We start from the raw sequence: 20,245 nt of genomic DNA on the forward strand, positions 1-20,245 counted from the left end.
TTCCTTTTACATTTTTATTTATTTATTTTTGGCTGTGTCGTGTCTTCATTGCTGTGCATGGGCTTTCTCTAGTTGTGGAGAGTGGGGGCTAATCTTCGCTGTGGTGGGCGGGCTTCTTATTGTGGTGGCTTCTCTTGTTGTAGAGCACAGACTCTAGGCACTTGGGCTTCAGTAGTTGCAGCACACGGGCTCAGTAGTTGTGGCACATGGGCTTAGTTGCTCTGAGGCATGTGGGATCTTCCCAGACCAAGGATTGAACCCCTGTTCCCTTGCATTGGCAGGCGGATTCTCAACCACTGTGCCACCAGGGAAGTCCTTCTGTTTTGTTTTTTGTTTGTTTTTACTGTAGCCATGCTAGCGTGTGTAAAATGGTATCTTACTGTAGTTTATTTCTATTTCCCTAGTGACTATCCATGTTGAACATCATTTCATTTGATTATTGGCCAGTTGTATATCTCTCAAGAAACGTCTGTTTGTCTCATTTTCCCAGCTTTGAATGAATAGGTTGTCATTTTATTGATGAATTTTAAGAGTTCTTTTTGTATTCTGGATATTAGACCCTTAAGATATAAGATTTTCCAATATTTTTGCCCATACTGTGGGTTGTTTTTTTACCTTAATAGTGACCTTTAATGCACACAAATATTTTTAGTTTTGATGAAGTACAGGTTTATCTATTTTTCTTTTGTTGTTTGTGATTTAAAATGTCATGTCCAAGAAACCATTGCCTAATCTAAGATCACGAGGATTTACACCTATATTTTCTTATAAAAGCTTCATAATTTTAGCTCTAACATTGAAATCTGATCCATTTTGAGTTTTTTTTTTATGTTATAAGATAGGGGTTCATATTCTTTTTTTTTTTCTTTTTTTGCATGTGGATATATAGTTGTCCCATCACCATTTATTGAAAAGACTATTTTTTCCCAGCTGAATGGTTTTAGCACCCTTGTCTAAAATCAGTTGACCACGGACATATGGATTTATTCTAAACTCTCAGTTGCATGCCACTGATATATATGTGTCTTTTCTCATGCCAGTGCTCTGCAGTCTTTATTACTATAGCTTTACAGCAGGTTTTCAGATTAGGAAATGTGAGTCCTCCAGCATATTTTTTCAATATTCATTTGGTCGTCTTGGGTCCCTTGCATTTCCATATGCATTTTAGGATCAGCTTGCCTATTTCTGTAAAAAAAGGTAGTTCAAATTTTGATAGAGATTGCATTGAATTTGTGGATGAATTTGGTTGAAGTAGTATATTATTACAAGTTTCATTTACATAAACTTTGGAAGCATGTAAAGTGGAAAAAAGTTTAATGTTTATGATGTTTTTTAAAAAAACTAAGTAAGTGTAGGGACCTTACATTTGATGATCTTCTAGGATCTTCTGGCAGAGGAGTGAAGGTGGACTCTCTTCCAGTGTGCAACACAGAACAAAAAAAGGTGCTCCTCAGGGTTGCTCAAGACACTCATTGTGGCCAATTCAAGGTGATGGTTTTCCTTCACAGATCACACAGTTTCTGTGTGATCAGCCTTCTGTCCTTAAGCACTCCTGCTGAGTGCTGCTTTTGTGCATCAGAATCTGTACAGCCACATAGATAACAATGGAGCATTTGGGTAGGGATAGATACGATTGCCTTATTGTAATGAATTTGAAGATGAAAGTTTGGACACAGATTTCTTTTTTTCTTTTTTTTTATAAATTTACTTATTTATTGGCTGCGTTGGGTCTTTGTTGCTGCACACGGGCTTTCTCTAGTTGCTGTGAGCAAGGCTACTCTTCATTGTGGTGTGCGGGCTCCTCAATTGTAGTGGCTTTTCTTGTTGTGGAGCACGGGCTCTAGGTGCGTGGGCTTCAATAGCTGTGGCTCACGGGCTCTAGAGCACAGACTCAATAGTTGTGGCACACGGGCTTATTAGTTGCTCCGTGGCATGTGGAATCATCCCAGAGCAGGGCTCGAACCAGTGTCCCCTGCATTGGCAGGCGGATTCTTAATTGCTGTGCCACCTAGAAAGTCCTGGGAACAGATTTCTTACACATCTCTTTGATATCTTGTTTCTTGAAAAGTTTATGAGAGTTTTTAAGAATCAAGATTCTCTTAAACACAGAACTACAAATGGTGGCCAGTTTAGTTGGATTTCTGTGCTAGGTGGTTTAGGGTTGCTATACTTTTAGAGCAAGTGTTTGTATCCATAGCACTTTTCTCATCTCTTGCTCTTATAACCTGCCTGCCTTCCTGGGTTCCAAATGCAATTGTAGAGCCGTAAAGGAAGCATGGTAGTTGGCTATGATGAGTGATAAGGTATGACTTATATTTACTTTTATCTACCAAAAAAAGAAAAATGGAAAGAAATAAAGCCTAGTTATGAATAAGCAGACCAAACTATATACAGACATCATATAGATTGAAGTTTAATATATACTATATGTATCATTCAATAAAACATATTTGAACTGTTGTTATGTTTGGGAAAACAGATAGTTCAGACAAGTGTAAACCTAATGTTAGCTATGTGGGAAAAATCACACTACTCTACTATTGTAAGCTCAGAAACTACAACCAGAGATGTTAAGAGCCAGGGGTTTACAAAAGCTTACCCAGGGTGTAAGAACCTGCACACCCTCCCAGGCTTCCCTTGGAACATCTGGAGGGGAAATTAGTACCTGGTAAGGATGAGAATCATCCTTTCTGCAAACCTGCCCGCCACTACCTCTCCAGGCTCTGTCTTTCTGTATGCTGCACCTCAGCCCAGCTGGTATCCTGAAGAGATGTTAAGCCATCCTGCTTCAGGGCCTTTGCTGTGGTGGTCCTTTCACCTGGTGATTCCCAGCCATCCCTTTTCTGCTTATCAAAACCTGTCCTACAGTGAAGGCCTACGTCCGGGTAACATTTTCTTCATAACAACCTTCCTGATTTCTTTCAGTGTTTGCTCATTGCTCCATCTCCCAATCCCCCTTAAGGTTTTGTGAGTGCTGTACTTGTCAACAGCCCTCTCACCTAATCTGGGTGCTCTTCTGATCCTCTTGTGGATTTGTGAGCTCTTTGAGGAGGAAACATGAACGTGAGTCCAGGCCCTGCTCGATGTGTCACTTGCCAGCCTGAGCTTTGGAGTGGTTAGTGTGGAATCAAATTTTTTGTTGCGTTATTTTTGTACTACAACCTGAGGAACTTTCTAACAGTCATCATATCGTAGTTCCACTCTCAATATTGTACCTGCTTTTGTAAGTTTTTTTTTTTTTTATGGTTTCTTATTCATTTGGAGCCCACCTTTGTGGATAATAGCATTTCAGGAGTTAATGTTCCAGAATTACTCACTGTCCTGTAACTTTCCTAACTCTATCTTATTTTTCCCCCCTACAGGAAATGACTTAGAAGCCTTACAAATACATCTGTGCATTCTTGCTTCAGACTTTAAAATTAAGGGCCAACCCAGTCTGGAAGCACCTCTTATTAATGTTACAAGGAAACTGCTACCTCAGCAAACAAAAGGAAAGAAGGGGAAGACTTAAAATAACAAATGCCATTTTTTTAAAAAAAGAAAAACCAACTCGTTTTCAGAAAATATTAAAGGAAATTTGGAAATTTTTCGCATTGAGAAGAAGCTTTACAGGTAAATGGCTTTGGCAGGCAGGCTCTGTCAAAATTCTGCCGAGATTTGATCTTCCTTCCTAAGGACTTAGTGTGAAGTAATTCTGTACTGCTTTTCAAATTGCTGTTGATCAGCTTGCGGGTTTTTGGGTTCTAACTTTTCTGGTATATTGAAGATACATTATATAACATTATATTACATTTTTTAAAGTTAAGTTATTTTTTTGCCATTGTAAATACAAGTATCAAAATATTCTTGCAAAGCAATTCTAGGTAAACATTTTTCTCAGCAAGCATATCTTTTTATTAAGAGAGTGGAATGCTAACAGTTCTTATATAGCATTTTGGACACGCTTTTATTTTTCATCAGAGGTCCTACCTACACTGAAAATATTAATTATATAAACCTGTTGTCCTTTTCACATCTACATTGGATCACATGGTCACCTGCCTCATGGAAATGCCTATTTTAAAAGTTAGATGTGCAGAACTCCACTATTTTTATACTTAGCTACAGTTTTAGGAGGAGAAAAAAGGAGTCAGAACCCTGACGCTCTCACGGTCACTGGGACAGTTCCCCTTCCCGCATGTATTGCTGCAGTGCCCAGGACAGTAAAATGGACTACAAGCGGCGCTTCCTGCTTGGCGGGTCCAAGCAGAAGGTGCAGCAGCACCAGCAGTACCCAATGCCTGAGCTCAGCCGAGCACTGAGTGCTCCCCTGGCATCTACGGCTACCACCGCCCCCCTGGGCAGTCTGACTGCTGCAGGCAGCTGCCACCATGCCATGCCCCACTCCACTCCCATCGCTGACATCCAGCAGGGCATCTCCAAGTACCTGGACGCCCTCAACGTCTTCTGCCGTGCCAGTACTTTCCTCACAGATCTCTTCAGCACTGTGTTCAGGAACTCTCACTATTCCAAGGCAGCCATGCAGCTCAGAGATGTGCAGGAGCACGTCATGGAAGCAGCCAGTCGGCTGACTTCAGCCATAAAGCCCGAGATCGCCAAGATGCTGATGGAGCTTAGTGCCGGGGCTGCAAACTTTACAGATCAGAAGGAGTTCAGTCTCCAGGACATTGAGGTAGAGTATCTTCTGTGTCACACTTGGGTAGGAAAATGTATTCCAGAGGTAAGTGAGAGTGTTGTCTTAGTTTTTTCTCAAATTGCGGAAATGATGGCCTTCATCCTCTTTCCACTGACGCTCTGTCCTTGTAAAAAAATTTGCATACCAGATTCTGGGTTGCTTTCATTCCAAATTAAATAAGATGAAAGATTATGAAACAAACAAATCAGCCTATATTTTATGTTCTATAAATTTTCAAGTTAGAACTTAATTTCCAAACAACATACTGTTAAAGTACATAGTAGGGACTGAGAATTCTAAATATGATTATGAAGATTTATTTGTGAATTGTCATTATATAGAACCATTGGTTTAATGTAGAAAGTTCTACACATGTTTACAGGGTAAATTATTCTTCCAGTTGTAAATTTACAGCTGTTTACGTTTGGATGCATTTGATTCTTATTCACTACATTTCTTAGGGTCTTTGATAGTCACAATGAAATATTCTCCCTTTTTCAGGGTACTAGAGTATATGATTAGAATACAAATTTCATTCAGAATAAAGATGATGTTTTTCCTTCCTTCATTTAGGAAATAATTTATTAAACTGTCATCTTTTAAATTAGCTTCACTGCTAGATTTTTAAAGTTATTTTTACCCACTCAGAGTTCTTCTGAGTTTGATTTTTTCATGTGTCCTTGCACATTTTAGCAGCACATCAGAGGTTAGATTTCTGGATGCTGGGAGGGAGAATGTTCCTTTTCCCATTCTGGGGTTGTGTTTGATTTTAGGAAATCACCAGTCTTCTGAACCAAATCTGATGATTGCAGGGTGGCTGAATAAGCTGACTTATACTGTTGTGGGTTTAAGAAAAAAGTTAGGGTATTAAGTATTATGACTCTTTTTTATTGTGTTTAAAAGGTCTGTTGTGATTTTGAAGGCATTTCCAAGTGGAATTTAAAACAATTTTTGAAAAGACACAATAGTCTTGGTATAAATCAGTCATTAGTCATCATCACACTTTTCCTCTGGAGGGCAAATAGTAAGTAAATTTTAAGCTTCATAGGCCACATGTGTCTCTTTCACAAATTTCTTCTTTGTGTTTTTAAAATAACCCTTTAAGAATGAGAAAGCCAGTTTTACCTTGTAGACCTGTCTGTTGGACTGGATTTGGCCCATGGGCTATAATTTGCTAAATCTGCTGGTATAAATGTATAATATCCTCCTTGGGTCATTCTATTTTGAACCTATCCAAGTATATTTTTATTTTCTAATTTTTTCTATGATCACATTGTATATTCAGAGAAATTATGATTTTGAAGTATTTTTAAAATGGCTTGTCATAGTTTAAAGTATTTTTTAAATTACACATGTAAACCATATATAAGCACATTTTTAAAAAATGTACTTCTCCAAAGAAATTCAAGCAGTGAAACTTAAAACTACTGCTCTACTCTCCCATCCCATTCCTTTTCCCAGAGGAGACCACTGTTAACTGGTTGGTGTGTGCCATTCCAGACTACTGTGTGTACATGCACAGATGTGCAGCTTTGACTTTGTTTTATGTGAAGAACCATGTTCAGCCCCCAGTGTGCCTGGGCGCTGCTGTGCAGAGAAGTGGCAAGAGAGCAATTAGGGACTCTGCCCTCTCAGAAAGTGTTGAACAATATTAGACCCAGACTGTTATATCTGTCAGCCTGTAATGACACAAGCACCTTTAGCTTTATTTAGAATTTCAGGCAAGAGTAGTTTGAAAAATGAAGCCAAAGCCTGTTATTTTAACCTGAACATTATTGAGCTCTTCTTCAGGCTGTGCCTTCAGGTGCTGGAGAAGACAGAGCGAGGCCTCCAGGGCCATTTGCCCTCCAACCCTGTAGGGCAAGTGCCCTTGTTCCCCAGGTCAGGACAGCTAGAGAAGGATGAACCAACCCTGAGAAGTTGGGGTTTAGTAAAGCCACTATGTTCAGTAACATCTACCTTGTCCCTTCTGCTTTCCTGGGACCAGCACGGACCATTTGAGCTGAGAAGGGGAAATATTTCTTATTGTTGTGTTTTGGAATTTTGGCTTGACTCGCCCCATTGAAAGGCGATTAAGATAGCTGGAATACTACCATGTTTTTGTATGTAATGGGCTAAACAGGCTTTCAGAGGCTAAACTGGAAACTAAGTGCTATTGATGGGTTTTAGAATCTGTGTGTGTATTCTGGGTTTCAAACTGCTGACTTATAAGTAAAACCTGAAATGTGATTGCCAACTGTAGCTCTGCAGACTTAACATTTTGCTCTTTCCACAGAACAGTATTTGTTGTTTCTGGAATTTATGTACTGCCATGGTCTGTCTCTCACCAACTCAGATGGAGTAGCTAGGCATTTGGGGTTTTTTTCCTGTTTTTGTTTTTGTTTTTTTAAGATTTTATCAGTAAGGCCCAGAGAAGCTCTTTAGCATTCATTCTTGGGGAAAGAAGTCTGTGGCCTGACATTGATAAGCTTGACTGGCTAGGCAAGGACCTCTGTTTAGGAGCTTAGCCCAGGACTGTGGTTGAGAAAAGCCCTGAATTCAGTATTCAAATGCTTGATCATTTGAAACCTAAGACAAAGGACCAATTCTTCTGTCCCACCCTGGAAGGTGGCCAAAACATGCTTTTCTAATCCTCCCTTACTTATAGCCAGGTTTGGGATATTCTCATTGATTGACAAATCCTGGTGCCTATGTCTAGGAACTGCAGTTGCTGACTGTGTGCTCTGGGGCAGGCAGGGTATACATGAGTGCTGTCCTGTCTGTACTCATCAGTGACTTTGCCCCTTAACCTGGGTGGTTCAACCTTATAATCTCGCTGTTAAGAGAAACAAGTTGTGAGTATGGTGTTTTTTAGTTAACTAGTGTTTGTGTCACTGTTTATTATGGGGCATAGAATCAGAAGATGTGGGTTTGGAAAATGACTCTGCTTCTTATTGCGTTTATGGCTTTGAGCAAATCTTCTAACATCTCTAAGCCTCAGTTTGCAGGTCAATTACCACCCACCTTCCAGAGTTCTTGTGAAGACCAAAAGCAATTAGTGTGTGTGAAACACTGTATCCAGTTAGTAGTCATCACCATCACTTACTATTATTGCTTCCAACATGGCTTGAAAGGGCTGTTAATCCTCCTCTGAAGTACAGAGCACAGTTATGTACAGAGCCCACATCAGAGAGAAATGTGCAGCAGGTTAGTCTTCTCACTGGAACCCTTGTAGGTGGAAAAAGTTGCCACTCCTAGAACATTTGCTCTGCTCATTTCTTTCCTGGTTCTTGAGGTAGATACCTCCCTTTCCCTTCCTTGTTGTCTTCTCTTTTGGTGTCATAAGGTGGCAAAAGTATTACCTTGCCTGATGTAGAAACAGCCAGGATAAAAGCCTAGGGCAGGGGTCTCCAACCCCTGGGCCAGGGACTGGTGTTCCTCCATGGGCTGTGAGGAGCTGGACCGCACAGCAGGAGGTGAGTGGTGGGCGGGTGAGTGAGCTAAGCTTCATCTGTATTTACAGCCTCTCCCCATTGCTCACATTACCACCTGAGCTCTGCCTCCTGTCAGATCAACTGCAGCATTAGAGTCTCATAGGAGCACGAAACCTACTGCGAACTGTGCACGGGAGGGATCTAGGTTGCATGCTTCTTAAAAGAATCTAACGCCTGATGATCTGAGGTGGAGCTGAGGTGGTGATGCTAGTGCTGGGGAGAGGCTGCAAATAGAGATTCTCATTAGCAGAGAGGTTTGACTGCACAGAGACCAGAATAAATCAATTGCTTGCAGACTCATATCAAAACCCTATCTGTGAGTGGCAAGTGAAAACAAGTTCGGGGCGCCCACTAATCACTGCATTATGGTGAGTTGTATAATTATTTCATTAAATATTACAGTATAATAATAACAGAAATAAAGTGCACAATTAATGTGATGATCTTGAATCATCCTGAAACCATCCCCTGCCCCCCAGTCCGTGGAAAAATTCTCTTCCACGAAACTGGTCCCTGGTGCCAAAAAGGTTGGGGACCGCTCCCCTAGAGGACCTCTTCTACTAATAGTCACTGCTCTATTTGCCTTGCACCTAGAATGGGGGTACCTAGGGAAGGAAGTGGAAGGGGACACGGGGGATGTCTCGGAGTACACGTGTAGTAGCTAGGAATCTTTGAGCAAACCAATTGATGGTTTAGATAGGTTCCCCCCCCCCCGCCCCGGATTTATGGAAAATGCATAGTTTACATTGTACATATGAATTGGAATAAGATCATATTGGAGAAATATGATCTTAATCAAGTGCTTCATGGGGATTGCTTTGTGTAAGTCTTGAACTGTCAGTCCAGCCAAAATGTGAACTCAGGAAATATATGGTTTCCCATATTGAATTTGTTCATTATACCAAGCTTTGACATCCCACAACATCTTCTAGAGGTAGACCACACAAGACCTGCTGTTTCTGTCTTTCAAATTTAAGGGCATCTCCATTGGTGTGTTAATTCCAGTGTTCCTGTAGAATGCTAGGTTACATGAATTGAGTGGCTGTGAGTTTATCTACCTCAGTTTTATTTGTCCTAGAAATCTGGTATCCTAACTAAGGTTCTTTTGCAAGTAAAACATGTACTTCATATTAAAGAAGTATAGACAACCCCATAACTAGGTTGTCTATTTATTAGAAAGTCATAGATGTCAGCTTCTTTGTACAAACATCTATCACTTGTCTTAAATAAAATTACTTTTTCAGTGCAGATGTAAATAAAAGAATCAAATTGGCTTGCGGTTCATGTGTTCATTCCACGAATATTTATTGCACACTTTGTTTGTGCCAGGGACTGTTTCAGGCACAGAGGGTACAGTGGTGAACAAGACAGAAATTCCTCCCTTCATGTAGATAGATGAAGGCTGTGATCTTAGATAAGAGGATTAGAAAGGGCATCACTGAGAATGTGATATTTGAGTAAAGAAGTGAGGCAGATGAACGGGTAGGCCCCGATGATAACCAGGAAACAAGGATTCCAGGCAGAGGGGACAGGTAGTGCAGGGTTCCTGAGGAAGGAGCAAACTTGAGCGTTGGAAGAGCAGTGAGGGCCTGTTGTGGCTGAAACAGTGAGTGAAATGGAGACACTAGGGGTGAGGTCAGACAGGTAAAGAGGTCATCCTCTGAAGGGAAGATGAAGGGAGGGCAGCAAGACGAAGTGATCACACTTCTCCCCTTGCTTTCTTCACCCCTTGGCAGCTCTGGGACTCTGGTTTCACTTTGGGGCCTCACTGTTGGTACAGGGTTCCTAAGAGTTGTATGTTTTTAAAGAGACTATATTTTTATATCTTCCAGCATTTTTAGTGACTTTCCAAGTACAGTTGTCCCTCAGTATCCGTGGGGTATTGGTTCAAGAACCCCCTGTGGGTATCAAAATCTGAAGATTCTCAAGTCCCTTGTATGAAATGGTGTAGTATTTGCATATAACCTAAGCATATCCTCCTGTGTACTTTATTATTTATTTATTTAGTTAGTTATTTACTTTTGGCTGCACTGGGTCTTCTGTTGCTGTGCTAAGGCTCTTGTGGCGAGCGGGGGGTATTCTTTGTTGCGGTAGTGCGGACTTCTCATTGCAGTGGCTTCTCGTTGCGGAGCACAAGCTCTAGGTGCGTGGGCTTCAGTAGTTGCAGCATATGGGCTTAGTAGTTGTGGTGTGCAGGCTCAGTAGTCGTGGCTCCTGGGCTGTAGAGCACAGGCTGAGCAGTTGTGGCGCACGAGCTTAGTTGCTCTGTGGCATGTGGGATATTCCCAGACCAAGGATTGAACCCGTGTCCCCTGTATTGGCAAGAGGATTCTTAACCACTGTGCCACCAGGGAAGTACCCCCCCACCCCGTGTGTACTTTAAATCATCTCTAGATTACTTATAATACCTAATACAGTGTAAATGCTATGTAAGTAGTTGTAAATACAATGTAAATACTTGTAATAGTTGCCTGGATGGCAAATTCAAGTTTTGCTTTTGGAACTTTCTGAAATATTTCCCCCCCGAATATTTTTGATCTGCAGTTGGTTGAATCTGCAGATGTGGAACTTGCAGATCAGGGGCCCTACTGTATCACCACCTTGTAAATAGACAGACAGACTTTAAATCAAGTCTTTATGTAATTGAACCTTGGCTTTCAGTTTGGTGTATTGACAGACGTCTTTTGTGTACTGTGTACCTGTGAATCTGTTTGAAATTATTTGTGAGCAATGAGTGACTTTTTTTTTCTATAAATTTATTTATCTATTTAATTTATTTGTTGGCTGCGTTGGGTCTTCGTTGCTGCACACAGGCTTTCTCTAGTTGCTGCGCGCGAGGGCTACGCTTCATTGTGGTGTGCAGGCTCCTCATTGTAGTGGCTTCTCTTGTTGTGGAGCACTGGCCCTAGGCCTGTGGGCTTCAATAGTTGCAGCATTTGGGCTCAATAGTTGTGGCTCATGGGCTCTAGAGCACAGGCTCAATAGTTGTGGCTCACGGGCTTAGTTGCTCCGTGGCATGTGGAATCTTCCCAGAGCATGGCTCAAACCTGTGTCCCTTGTATTGGTAGGCAGATTCTTAACCACTGCGCCACCTAGGAAGTCCTGACTGACTCTTTAAGGACAGACATATTCAGGCATATTAACATTTATTTTGCATAGATATATGCCAAAAATACTGCAGAGCAACAGTAATGGAAAATATTAGAAGCTAGTTTCAAAATGTGATTTTCATTAACCCTAGTGGAATTAAATTTGCATACTGTTTTTTTTGTTGTTGTTGTTGTTTGCCTAAAGGTAAAATTCAGTGTTACTTCTTTCTTGTTTCGGCTAGTTGATCTTTCCTAACAGATTATGGAGTAAATATTTCCTAACTATATGTGCCAAATGACAATTCAAATTGCTGCTATTAATCAGAAACTAAAGTTCACTTTGTAAAAAACTTATATAAATCTGGTTTTCCAGCTGTTGCTAATTTCTGGTCATTCTTTTTGGCTATTCTTTTATTGAGGTGAGTTTTCTGCTAAGTTGTCTTCAAATCTTAGCCTTTAGAAGAAGCTATAATTAATTAAGCAGTTGGAATTTGGGTGATCCTGTGCAACTTCACTGTGAACCACAAATAAGATTTACTGCCTGCCTAGCCCATTCTGTGTGGGTGGAAGCCACTGAGGCCATAGGGCGTCAGCCACTCTGGAGGGTCTGGACCCTTTGACTTTCATTTGTTAAGACATGCTATGCAACCAACTCATTTATTCTGAAAATTGCTAATTAAAAGGAGAAAAATGGAGAATTAAGCAAATTTCTTGCTTCTTCACTACAGACTTTTTTTCAGGGTAACCAAATAGTCCTAGTGGATGAGAGAAGATTTTTCTATTTAGAAGACTCTCAGTACTCTTCTGTGTAGAAAGGATGATACAATTAGAAAACTCACCGTTTTGCAGACCACAGTAAACTAACTGACTCGGGCGGTGATCAGCAATGGAAGGATACAGTCGTTTGGTGAAAGGCTGCTGGGGAACTTCCTAAGAGAGGAATCAGGCCTGTCCCACCTGAATCCACTGGTCAACCTCAGCATCACTGGATACAAGACAACTATATGATCATGTCTCCTGATAAGAACTACACAGCACTCCCATAATACATTCGTGCACTTATCCCTCTCCCCGCCATACCCTGGGGTGGGTGAACCCTGAAATCATCTAATCAAGCCTCTAGAAGGAACTACCAATCTACAAGAAATAAGGGTTATGGTAGAACTGGTTATACAGCACCATAAGGAAGCAATCAGACAAATCCAGAGTGTCGCACATTCTACAGGCTGTTGACATTTGTTCAGCAAGTCTAGTAGCATGAAGAAAAATTAGAGAGTTAAGAGATGTAAATTAAAAGAGAGCTAAGAGAAAACAACCAAATAACATGAGCTCTTTGGAGTTGAGATTCAAACCAAAAAAAAGACATTTTTAAAAGATAAGTTGGGATACTACGTATAAAATAGATAACTAATGAGAACCTACTGTACAGCACAGGGAACTCTCCTCAATGCTCTGAGGTGACCTAAATGGGAAGGAAATCCAAAAAATAGGATATATGTATATGAATAGCTGACTTTGTTGTGCATTGGAAACTAACGCAACACTGTAAGGCAGCTATATGCCAATAAAAATTAATTAAGAAAAAAAGATAAGTTGGGAACTTTGAACATGTACTGGGTCCTGGCTGATTGGGATTTACTTCAAAACATTCCAGCAGAAAAAGGTGGAGTTGGGGAGAAGGATGAAAAAAACATGGCAAAATGTTTGTAGTTATTGAAGCTGTTTGATGGGTTCACAGGGGTTTGTTGTACTCTATTTTTGTGTATATTTGCACATTTTCCAAGTTTAAAAAAAGGGAGACAGTAACTTATTACCACGTGATAGGAATAATGTATCAGGAACACCCAGTAAGTGATTCCATCTCATGAGTGATTTGTGCATGTGAAGTGGTCTTCTAACAGAAAGGGAACTATTTCGGAAAATTCCTCTGTTTTCTGTCTACTCACAGAATACTCCACCTCTGGCACTCTCGTCATAAGTTTGCTGGTGGGGGGTTTTCCCATACCAAGCAATTCTGGATCAGTTCTGAGGCTTTTTACCTGGAGTTAGCATCAGATCCCACAGGTAAGGCCTCAGTCCCACAAGACTGCCCCCCCCACCCCGCCCTGCCCCCTTAGATACCAGTTATAAGTTCGGGGTGCTACCTGTGTTTCTTACCAACTGGCTATAAATCAGGGGTTCCCATGAACCCCTCCACAATTTTGATTAATTTGTTAGAGCAGTTCACAGAACTAAGAAAAACATTTTACTTACTAGATTATAAAAGGATATATAACTCAGGAACAGCCACATGAAAGATATGCATAAGGCAAGGTATGTGGGAAGTGGTGTGAGCTTCCATGCCCTCTCCAGGTGTGCCACCCTCTTAGTACCTCCACCTGTTCTTTAACCCAGACGCTCTCTGAACCCCATCCTTTGGGCTTTTTCCAAGCCTTCATTACACAGGTGTGGTTGATTAAATCTTTGGCCATTGGTGATTGATTCTGCAGCCTCATATCCTCTCCAGAGGAGTTGGTCTGAAAGTTTCAAACTTGGTTCCCCTGGCAACTAGCCCTCATTCTTAGGGACTTTCCAAAAGTCACCTCGTTGACATAAACTCAGGTACAGTTGAAAGAGGCTTGTTGTGAATAACAAAAGATACTTTCTCTTTCTTATCACTTAGAAAATTCCAAGGGTTTTAGGAGCTGTGTGCCAGGAACCTTAGAAGAAGACCAAAATATATATTTATTATAAATCACAATATCACAGAGAGTGTCACTGAGTAAGGTATAGTGATGAGAAGAAAGGCAGGTGCTTTTCAGAAAAATGAAGACAATAAAAATGAATCAAGGGCTTCCCTGGTGGCGCAGTGGTTAAGAATCCGCCTTCCAATGCAGGGGACACGGGTTCGATCCCTGCTACAGGAAGATCCCACATGCTGTGGAGCAACTAAGCCCGTGCACCACAACTATTGAGCCTGCGCTTTAGAGCCCGTGAGCCACAACTGTTGAGCCCATGTGCTGCAACTACTGAAGCCCACATGCCTAGAGCCCCTGCTCCGCAACGAGAAGCCACAGCAATGAGGAGCCTGTGCACCACAACAAAGAGTAGCCCCCACTCACCGCAACTAAAGAAAGCCCATGCACAGCAAAAAGGAGACCCAACACAGCCAATAAAATAAATTAATTAATTTAAAAAAATGAATCAAGGGAAAAAATGAGAATAGAGAAAAGATACCTTTGAATGCAGGACCCCAGCAGTAGGTAGGAGTCAAGGAAAGAATGCTGTGCTTGTAATTTTGGTGACTGAAATGGCAATGTTGCTCTTTTTTAGGAGAATGTGATTTAACATTTCATAGTTATTAATAAGCCTTGAGTGAATGTAAGGGAAAAATGAAGTTTGATGGGCAATAAGAGGAAACAGGGCTTCCCTGGTGGCGCAGCAGTTGAGAGTCCACCTGTGAAGCAGGGGACACAGGTTCCATCCCTGGGCTGGAAGAATCCCACATGCCGTGGAGCAACTAAGCCCATGCACCACAGCTACTGAGTCTAAGCTCTAGAGCCTGCAAGCCATAACTACTGAGCCCACGTGCTGCAACTACTGAAGCCCATGCGCCTAGAGCCCCTGCCCCGCCACAAGAGAAGCCACCGCAATGAGAAGCCCATGCATCGCAATGAAGAGTAGCCCCTGCTCTCCACAAGTAGAGAGAGCCCGTATGCAGCAACGAAGACCCAACACAGCCAAAAATAAATAAATAAATAAATAAATAATAAAACAAATCTTTAAAAAAAAAGAAAACAGTTCACGGAATGTAATTTAACATAGAACTACCTTTCCTTAATTACTTCCTATTCTAAATTTTTATGAATACTGGTCAGCTTCTGAGATTTCAGAGAATTGGATAGTAACCTGTTTTGGCAGCCTCCCTCATCTTTATAGATCAGGAATCTGAGTATCTGTAAAGACGACATTTGCCTAAAATCCTTCTGGGCCCAGCACACACAAGTTTGTGTCCTTTACCTCTCCACTGTTCCAGGCCAGTGCAGTCTTCGTGTGGAGGGATTTGTTTGTAGCGTCCATCCCTCCAGGAGACTGGCCTTTCTGACCTAGCTAATGCTGAAGTGTCCAGATATGGGAAGATAAAGGAACTCCTGTGAGTCCTTGCTCACTCCTGACCCCTTCTGAAGCCCAGCTAGCTCCTGGAAGAGGCCCCAGTCACCTGGCCTGCTTTCTTCTTCACCTCGCTGCTGCCACCCACTCTCCAAGATTAAGTACAGATGAGCTGGCTGCAAGCTGACAAACGTGAGTTAGGACTATCAAAAGTGCTCCAGTCCTGGCGGGCAGGACAGGTAAACAAGTAGACCGTGACAGTAGGTGTGAGGAGTGCTGTGATGCAAATGGAAAATAGCCTCAAGCCTGACTGTGGACTCAGTGTTCCCCTACCCAGCTCACTGTGAGGGGACCCAGCCCTCACACCAGAACCGCCTACCTAAGCTGGGAGAGAACCTTATAGGCCCTGGTAAGAGTTTAGATTTTATACAGAATGAGATGGGATTTTTTAAAGGGGGATTTTGACCGATATGATTTGGTTGGTTTTTTTTTTTTTTAAGAGTTTTTTTTTTTTTTTGGTTCACGGGCTTAGTTGCTCCGTGGCATGTGGGATCTTCCTGGAGCAGGGATCAAACCCGTGTCCTCTGCATTGGCAGGCGGATTCTCAACCACTGCACCACCTAGGAAGCCCCAGGTTGGTTTTTTAAAAAAATACTATGGCTACAAGTGACAGAAACCAAATTCAAAATAACTTAAACAACAATAAAAGCAAAAAAGAAGCTAATAGTTATGTAGCCCTTATGCTATGCGCTTTTCTGAGACTCTACACATTAACTCACTGAATTCTGTTAATAACCTTGTAAGTTAGGTACTGTTCATATTCCCATTTTATTGATGAAGAGATGAGTGTGGAGAGGTTAAACAACTTATCAAAAGCCTTGTGGCAGATCCAAACTTTAGATCCAGGCAGTCTGACTCTATAGAGTACATATTCTTGACCATAGCACCATACTCTCTCTCAACAAAACACTGTATTGACTGCGTGAAACTGAAGAAAGTTAGCTCTTTGGGCCTGGCTGGATCCAGGGGCTCACACAGTGCTGAACAGACCCATGCCAACAACACAGCAGAAAGAGCACCTCTGCTTTCCCCCAGATTCTCACAGAAGTTCCGGAACTCAGTCTGGTTGGCTTGGCTTACTTTGGGCTTGGCTTGGGTCGCTTGCCTGTCCTTGGACCTTGTGGCCAGAAAGATTAAACTAATTCACCAACTGGTCAGGCCTGACTTGTGTGCCCACTCCTGGGACTGGGGTACCACCAGACTGAGAGTGCAGGGTGAGTGGTTCTCCAGGGGCTGCTTCCAAAGCCATGGGACTAGATGTTGGGCAGGCCACACTGCAAATGCCGGCTGGAGCATGTCAGAGGATGTGATGGGGAACATGTTTATGATCCTGGGTACACCTGCTAAATTGTTTTGTTTTTAGGGTTTTAGCAGTTTATTATGTCTTCTATGAGGCCTTTTGTTATGTCTTTTAGTAAAGTTCCATAATTTCCTTTCTAGTGGCTGTGTATATTCTTAACATTCTTACATAATCTTTATTTTAGTTGGTATCATGAATAAAATATTTTAAAGTTTTTTCTATAACATAGAAGCAGCATTGATTTTTATATTTTTGTCTTGTCTCCTGCCGTGTGACTGGACTCAGTAATTCTGATGTTTCAGTTGGTTTATTTGGGGTTTTTTGGAATATGTGGTTATGTCACCTACATGTATCTCCTCCCTTCCAGTAGTTATATATCTTGCTGCATTAACCATAGGTTTTATTTTTTATTTTCGATTCTTAATTTTCTATCTGTCTACCTGTCTGTCTGTCTGTCTGTCTGTCTGTCTGTCTATCTATCTATCTATCTATCTATCTATCTATCTATCTATCTATCTATTTTTGGCTGCACCTTGCAGGACCTTCCCCACCCAGGGGTTGATCCCGGGCCATGGCAGTGAAAGCCCAGAATCCTAACCCTTAGGCCACCAGGGAATTCCCTGATCACAGGTTTTAATGTATAAAACTTTAAGAATGAACATCCTTGTTTTGGTCCTCATTTGAATGGGAATACTTTGGATGTATTACTGTTGATTATTAAGTTTAACAAATTAGTTTCTCTTATATATGATGCTTGCTTAGGTAAAAAATTCAAATGCTTCTGAATGGCAAAAGTCCCCTTCTCTAAAGGTAATGCTTCTCTCTTCCAGCTCCATCCCAGTTCCAGACAGAATCACAATTGGTTGTTTTCTGTATCATGCAGATAGCAGCAAATAGATATGCATACACAAACATATATGGAATATACATCTTTTTATTCCTTTATATATACTCTTTATTTCCTCAGCAGCATACCCATTAATTATGATATTCATTCTTGGTTTGAAAGAATAAGCATACAATTCCAAGGCATGACAAGTGTTATACCTGATTCTTCATTCAGTGGATGAGTGTGTCACTTGCAGGAAAGCCTTGCATGGTTTATGGACTTTCTGTCTCCAGAAGACTCGTGCTCTCCCCCATGCCTGTTGGTGATATCACCCTCAAAGTAAGCTCGAGGTTGCAGCTGGTCTCTGTGGGCTGGCTGCAGAAGAGCTGTCCAGAGAAGGAAAGCAGGAAGAGTTTTGAGGAAGAATGAGTTGTCATTTGCACATAAATGCTGACATCATTATGTCCTGCCCTCAGCTCTGCAGTCACCATGCTGCTCTTGGCCTAGTTTGGTGCTTTTATGTGGAGAGTAGCAATTGCTTTCTTTTCCTCTTTCAACAAATATGTATAGAAGGATTGTCTGTTGTGTGCCAGGCAGTGAGAATGCAACAGAGAGCAAAACAAAAGACCTTGTCCACATCCAGTTCAACTCCTAGGTAGGGAAACAGACAAAAAATAAATGGCACATACAAACATAATGTCAGGTAGTGAGAGGTGCTGTGAAGAGAAATAAAGAATGTTGAAGAAAGAGAGGCAGAAGAGGGACATTTGAACAGTGCCTATCAGAGCAGTAGCCATACGATTCCGGGGGAAGGATGCTTCAGGTAGGGTTATGGTTCATTTGCAATTGGGGTCAGGGTGGGCTTTCCCTCAGAGGACACTTGGCAATGTCTAGAAGTATTATTGACTGTCAGAAAAATGAGCATTTGTTGTCTCAAAAGTCACCCTAGGGGGAAGAGATTTCGCTCCACTTTTTTAATTTTAATTTTTTTGTTTAACAGTAAGGATTTGGAAATTTATAACAGTATGATCTGAGGGGTTGTGGTGGCTGCATCTCCCAAGCAGTGCTGCTGTGTCTGGTGAGCTGAGGCCAGGGACGCTGCTGACAGCATCCTGCCCTGCATCGGACAGCCCTCCACAACAGAGAACTCTCTGGCCCCCAGTGTCATTAGTGGTGATGTTAAGAAACCCTGAGGTAGTGGAAACTGGCTTGTGCAAAAACTTGAAACAGGAGCTGTGGTCAAAATTTTTGAGGAATAGCAAGAAGGTTGGTGTGGCAAGATAGAGATAAGTGGGATAGGAAATGATAAGTTCAGAGACCAGTCAGGGGCCACATCGTGTAGGGTATTGTAAGACAGAATGAGGAGTTTGGATTTTCTTCTGATGGTAATAGAAAGCCATTGGAATGCTTTGAGCAGGGGAGTGAAATAATCTGACTCCTGTATAAGACTTCCTGTGTGGAAAGTAGCTTCTGGGGGAGAGAGGAAACTCTGCTAGATGCCTCCCAATATCCAGTCTCACCTTCTTACTTAATAACAAAACTCTGGGGAATTCCCTGGCTGTCCAGTGGTTAGGACTTAGTGCTTTCGCTGTCAGGGCCACAGGGTCAATCCCTGGTCGGGGGACTAAAATCCTGCAAGTCACCATGGCACAGCCAAAAAACAGCAACGGTAGAACTGGAGGTGGGGGAGCGGGGGTTGTTTTGTTTTTTCAGGAATACTGTGCATGGAAAAAGGACTATACTTCCTAGCCTCCCTTACAACTAGGAGTGGTCACTTGAATAAGTTCTAGTTCATGAAGATGTAAGTAGAGGTTTAGGATGAGACTACTGGGAAGTTTCCTTAGAGGGATAACGGGTACTCCTTTCTTCCCCTCCAGTTTTTTACTATCTAGAATGCAGGCAAAATGGCTGAAGGTCATTTAACCATTTAGAACTATGAGGTGATTTAAGTATATAAACCTGGTGTGAGGAGGAAGAGCAAAAAGATGGGAACGGGGCTCCTTGTGATACCTGGGAGCCTCCATCCCAGTTCTGGACTGCCTAACCCTAGACTTATTTTTACCTTAGAAAGAAGTAAATAAGTGGTTCTTATTTAAGCCACTGCAGTTGTTGTTGTTGTTGTTGTTGTGTAGATAAAACTAATCCTAATTGAGAGGAAGCAGGAAGATCAGTTAAGAGGCTATTATAGTAATCCAAGCAAGAGATGATTGTAGCTTGGAATAGAATGGTAGCAGAGGAGGTGACTAAAAGCAGTTGTACTTTTTTTTTTTGTGGTAAATTATACGTAATATGAATTTTGCCATCTTAACAGTTTTTAAGTGTACAGTTCAGTGGCATTAAGTACATTCATATTTTTTGCAACCATCAGTTGCTATCCACCTGCAGAACTTTTTCATCTTCCCAAGCTGAAACCCTGTACCATTGAACAATAACTACCATTCCTCCTTTGTCTACCATAACTAACATAGACTTAGTTCCACTCAATGACCTTTCACTTTTTTTATCCATGTCCTAGATGATAGTTTATAATTTTCCTTGTTAGTTATATTAAGATTTATAGCAATGTAGCTGAAATATAAAACTTCCTGGAATTCCCTAGCAGTCCAGTTGTGAGGACTCTGCGCTTTCACTGCAGGGGTCACGGTTTTTGATCCCTGTTCAGGGAACTAAGATCCTGCATGCGATGTGGTGCAGCAATAAATAAATAAATTCCTGTGTGTGTTGCATGGT

The 20,245-nt window shown here is 41.6% G+C and overlaps 1 protein-coding gene across 5 annotated transcripts in view; it reads left to right on the forward strand.

Annotated features, from left to right (window-relative positions):
- Nucleotides 1-20,245, forward strand: part of GARRE1 (granule associated Rac and RHOG effector 1) — an 80,483-nt gene that overhangs the window by 26,503 nt on the left and 33,735 nt on the right. For all 5 annotated transcript variants that reach the window (XM_057711455.1, XM_057711458.1, XM_057711456.1 and 2 more), the window contains exon 2: nucleotides 3,363-4,672. In XM_057711455.1, coding sequence (XP_057567438.1) covers nucleotides 4,178-4,672 — 495 coding nt within the window. In that variant the 5' untranslated portion in view covers nucleotides 3,363-4,177. The remainder of the gene's footprint in view (nucleotides 1-3,362; nucleotides 4,673-20,245) is intronic.

Source organism: Hippopotamus amphibius, chromosome 16 (assembly GCF_030028045.1).
Source record: "Hippopotamus amphibius kiboko isolate mHipAmp2 chromosome 16, mHipAmp2.hap2, whole genome shotgun sequence".
NCBI classification, from domain to species: Eukaryota; Metazoa; Chordata; class Mammalia; order Artiodactyla; family Hippopotamidae; genus Hippopotamus; species Hippopotamus amphibius.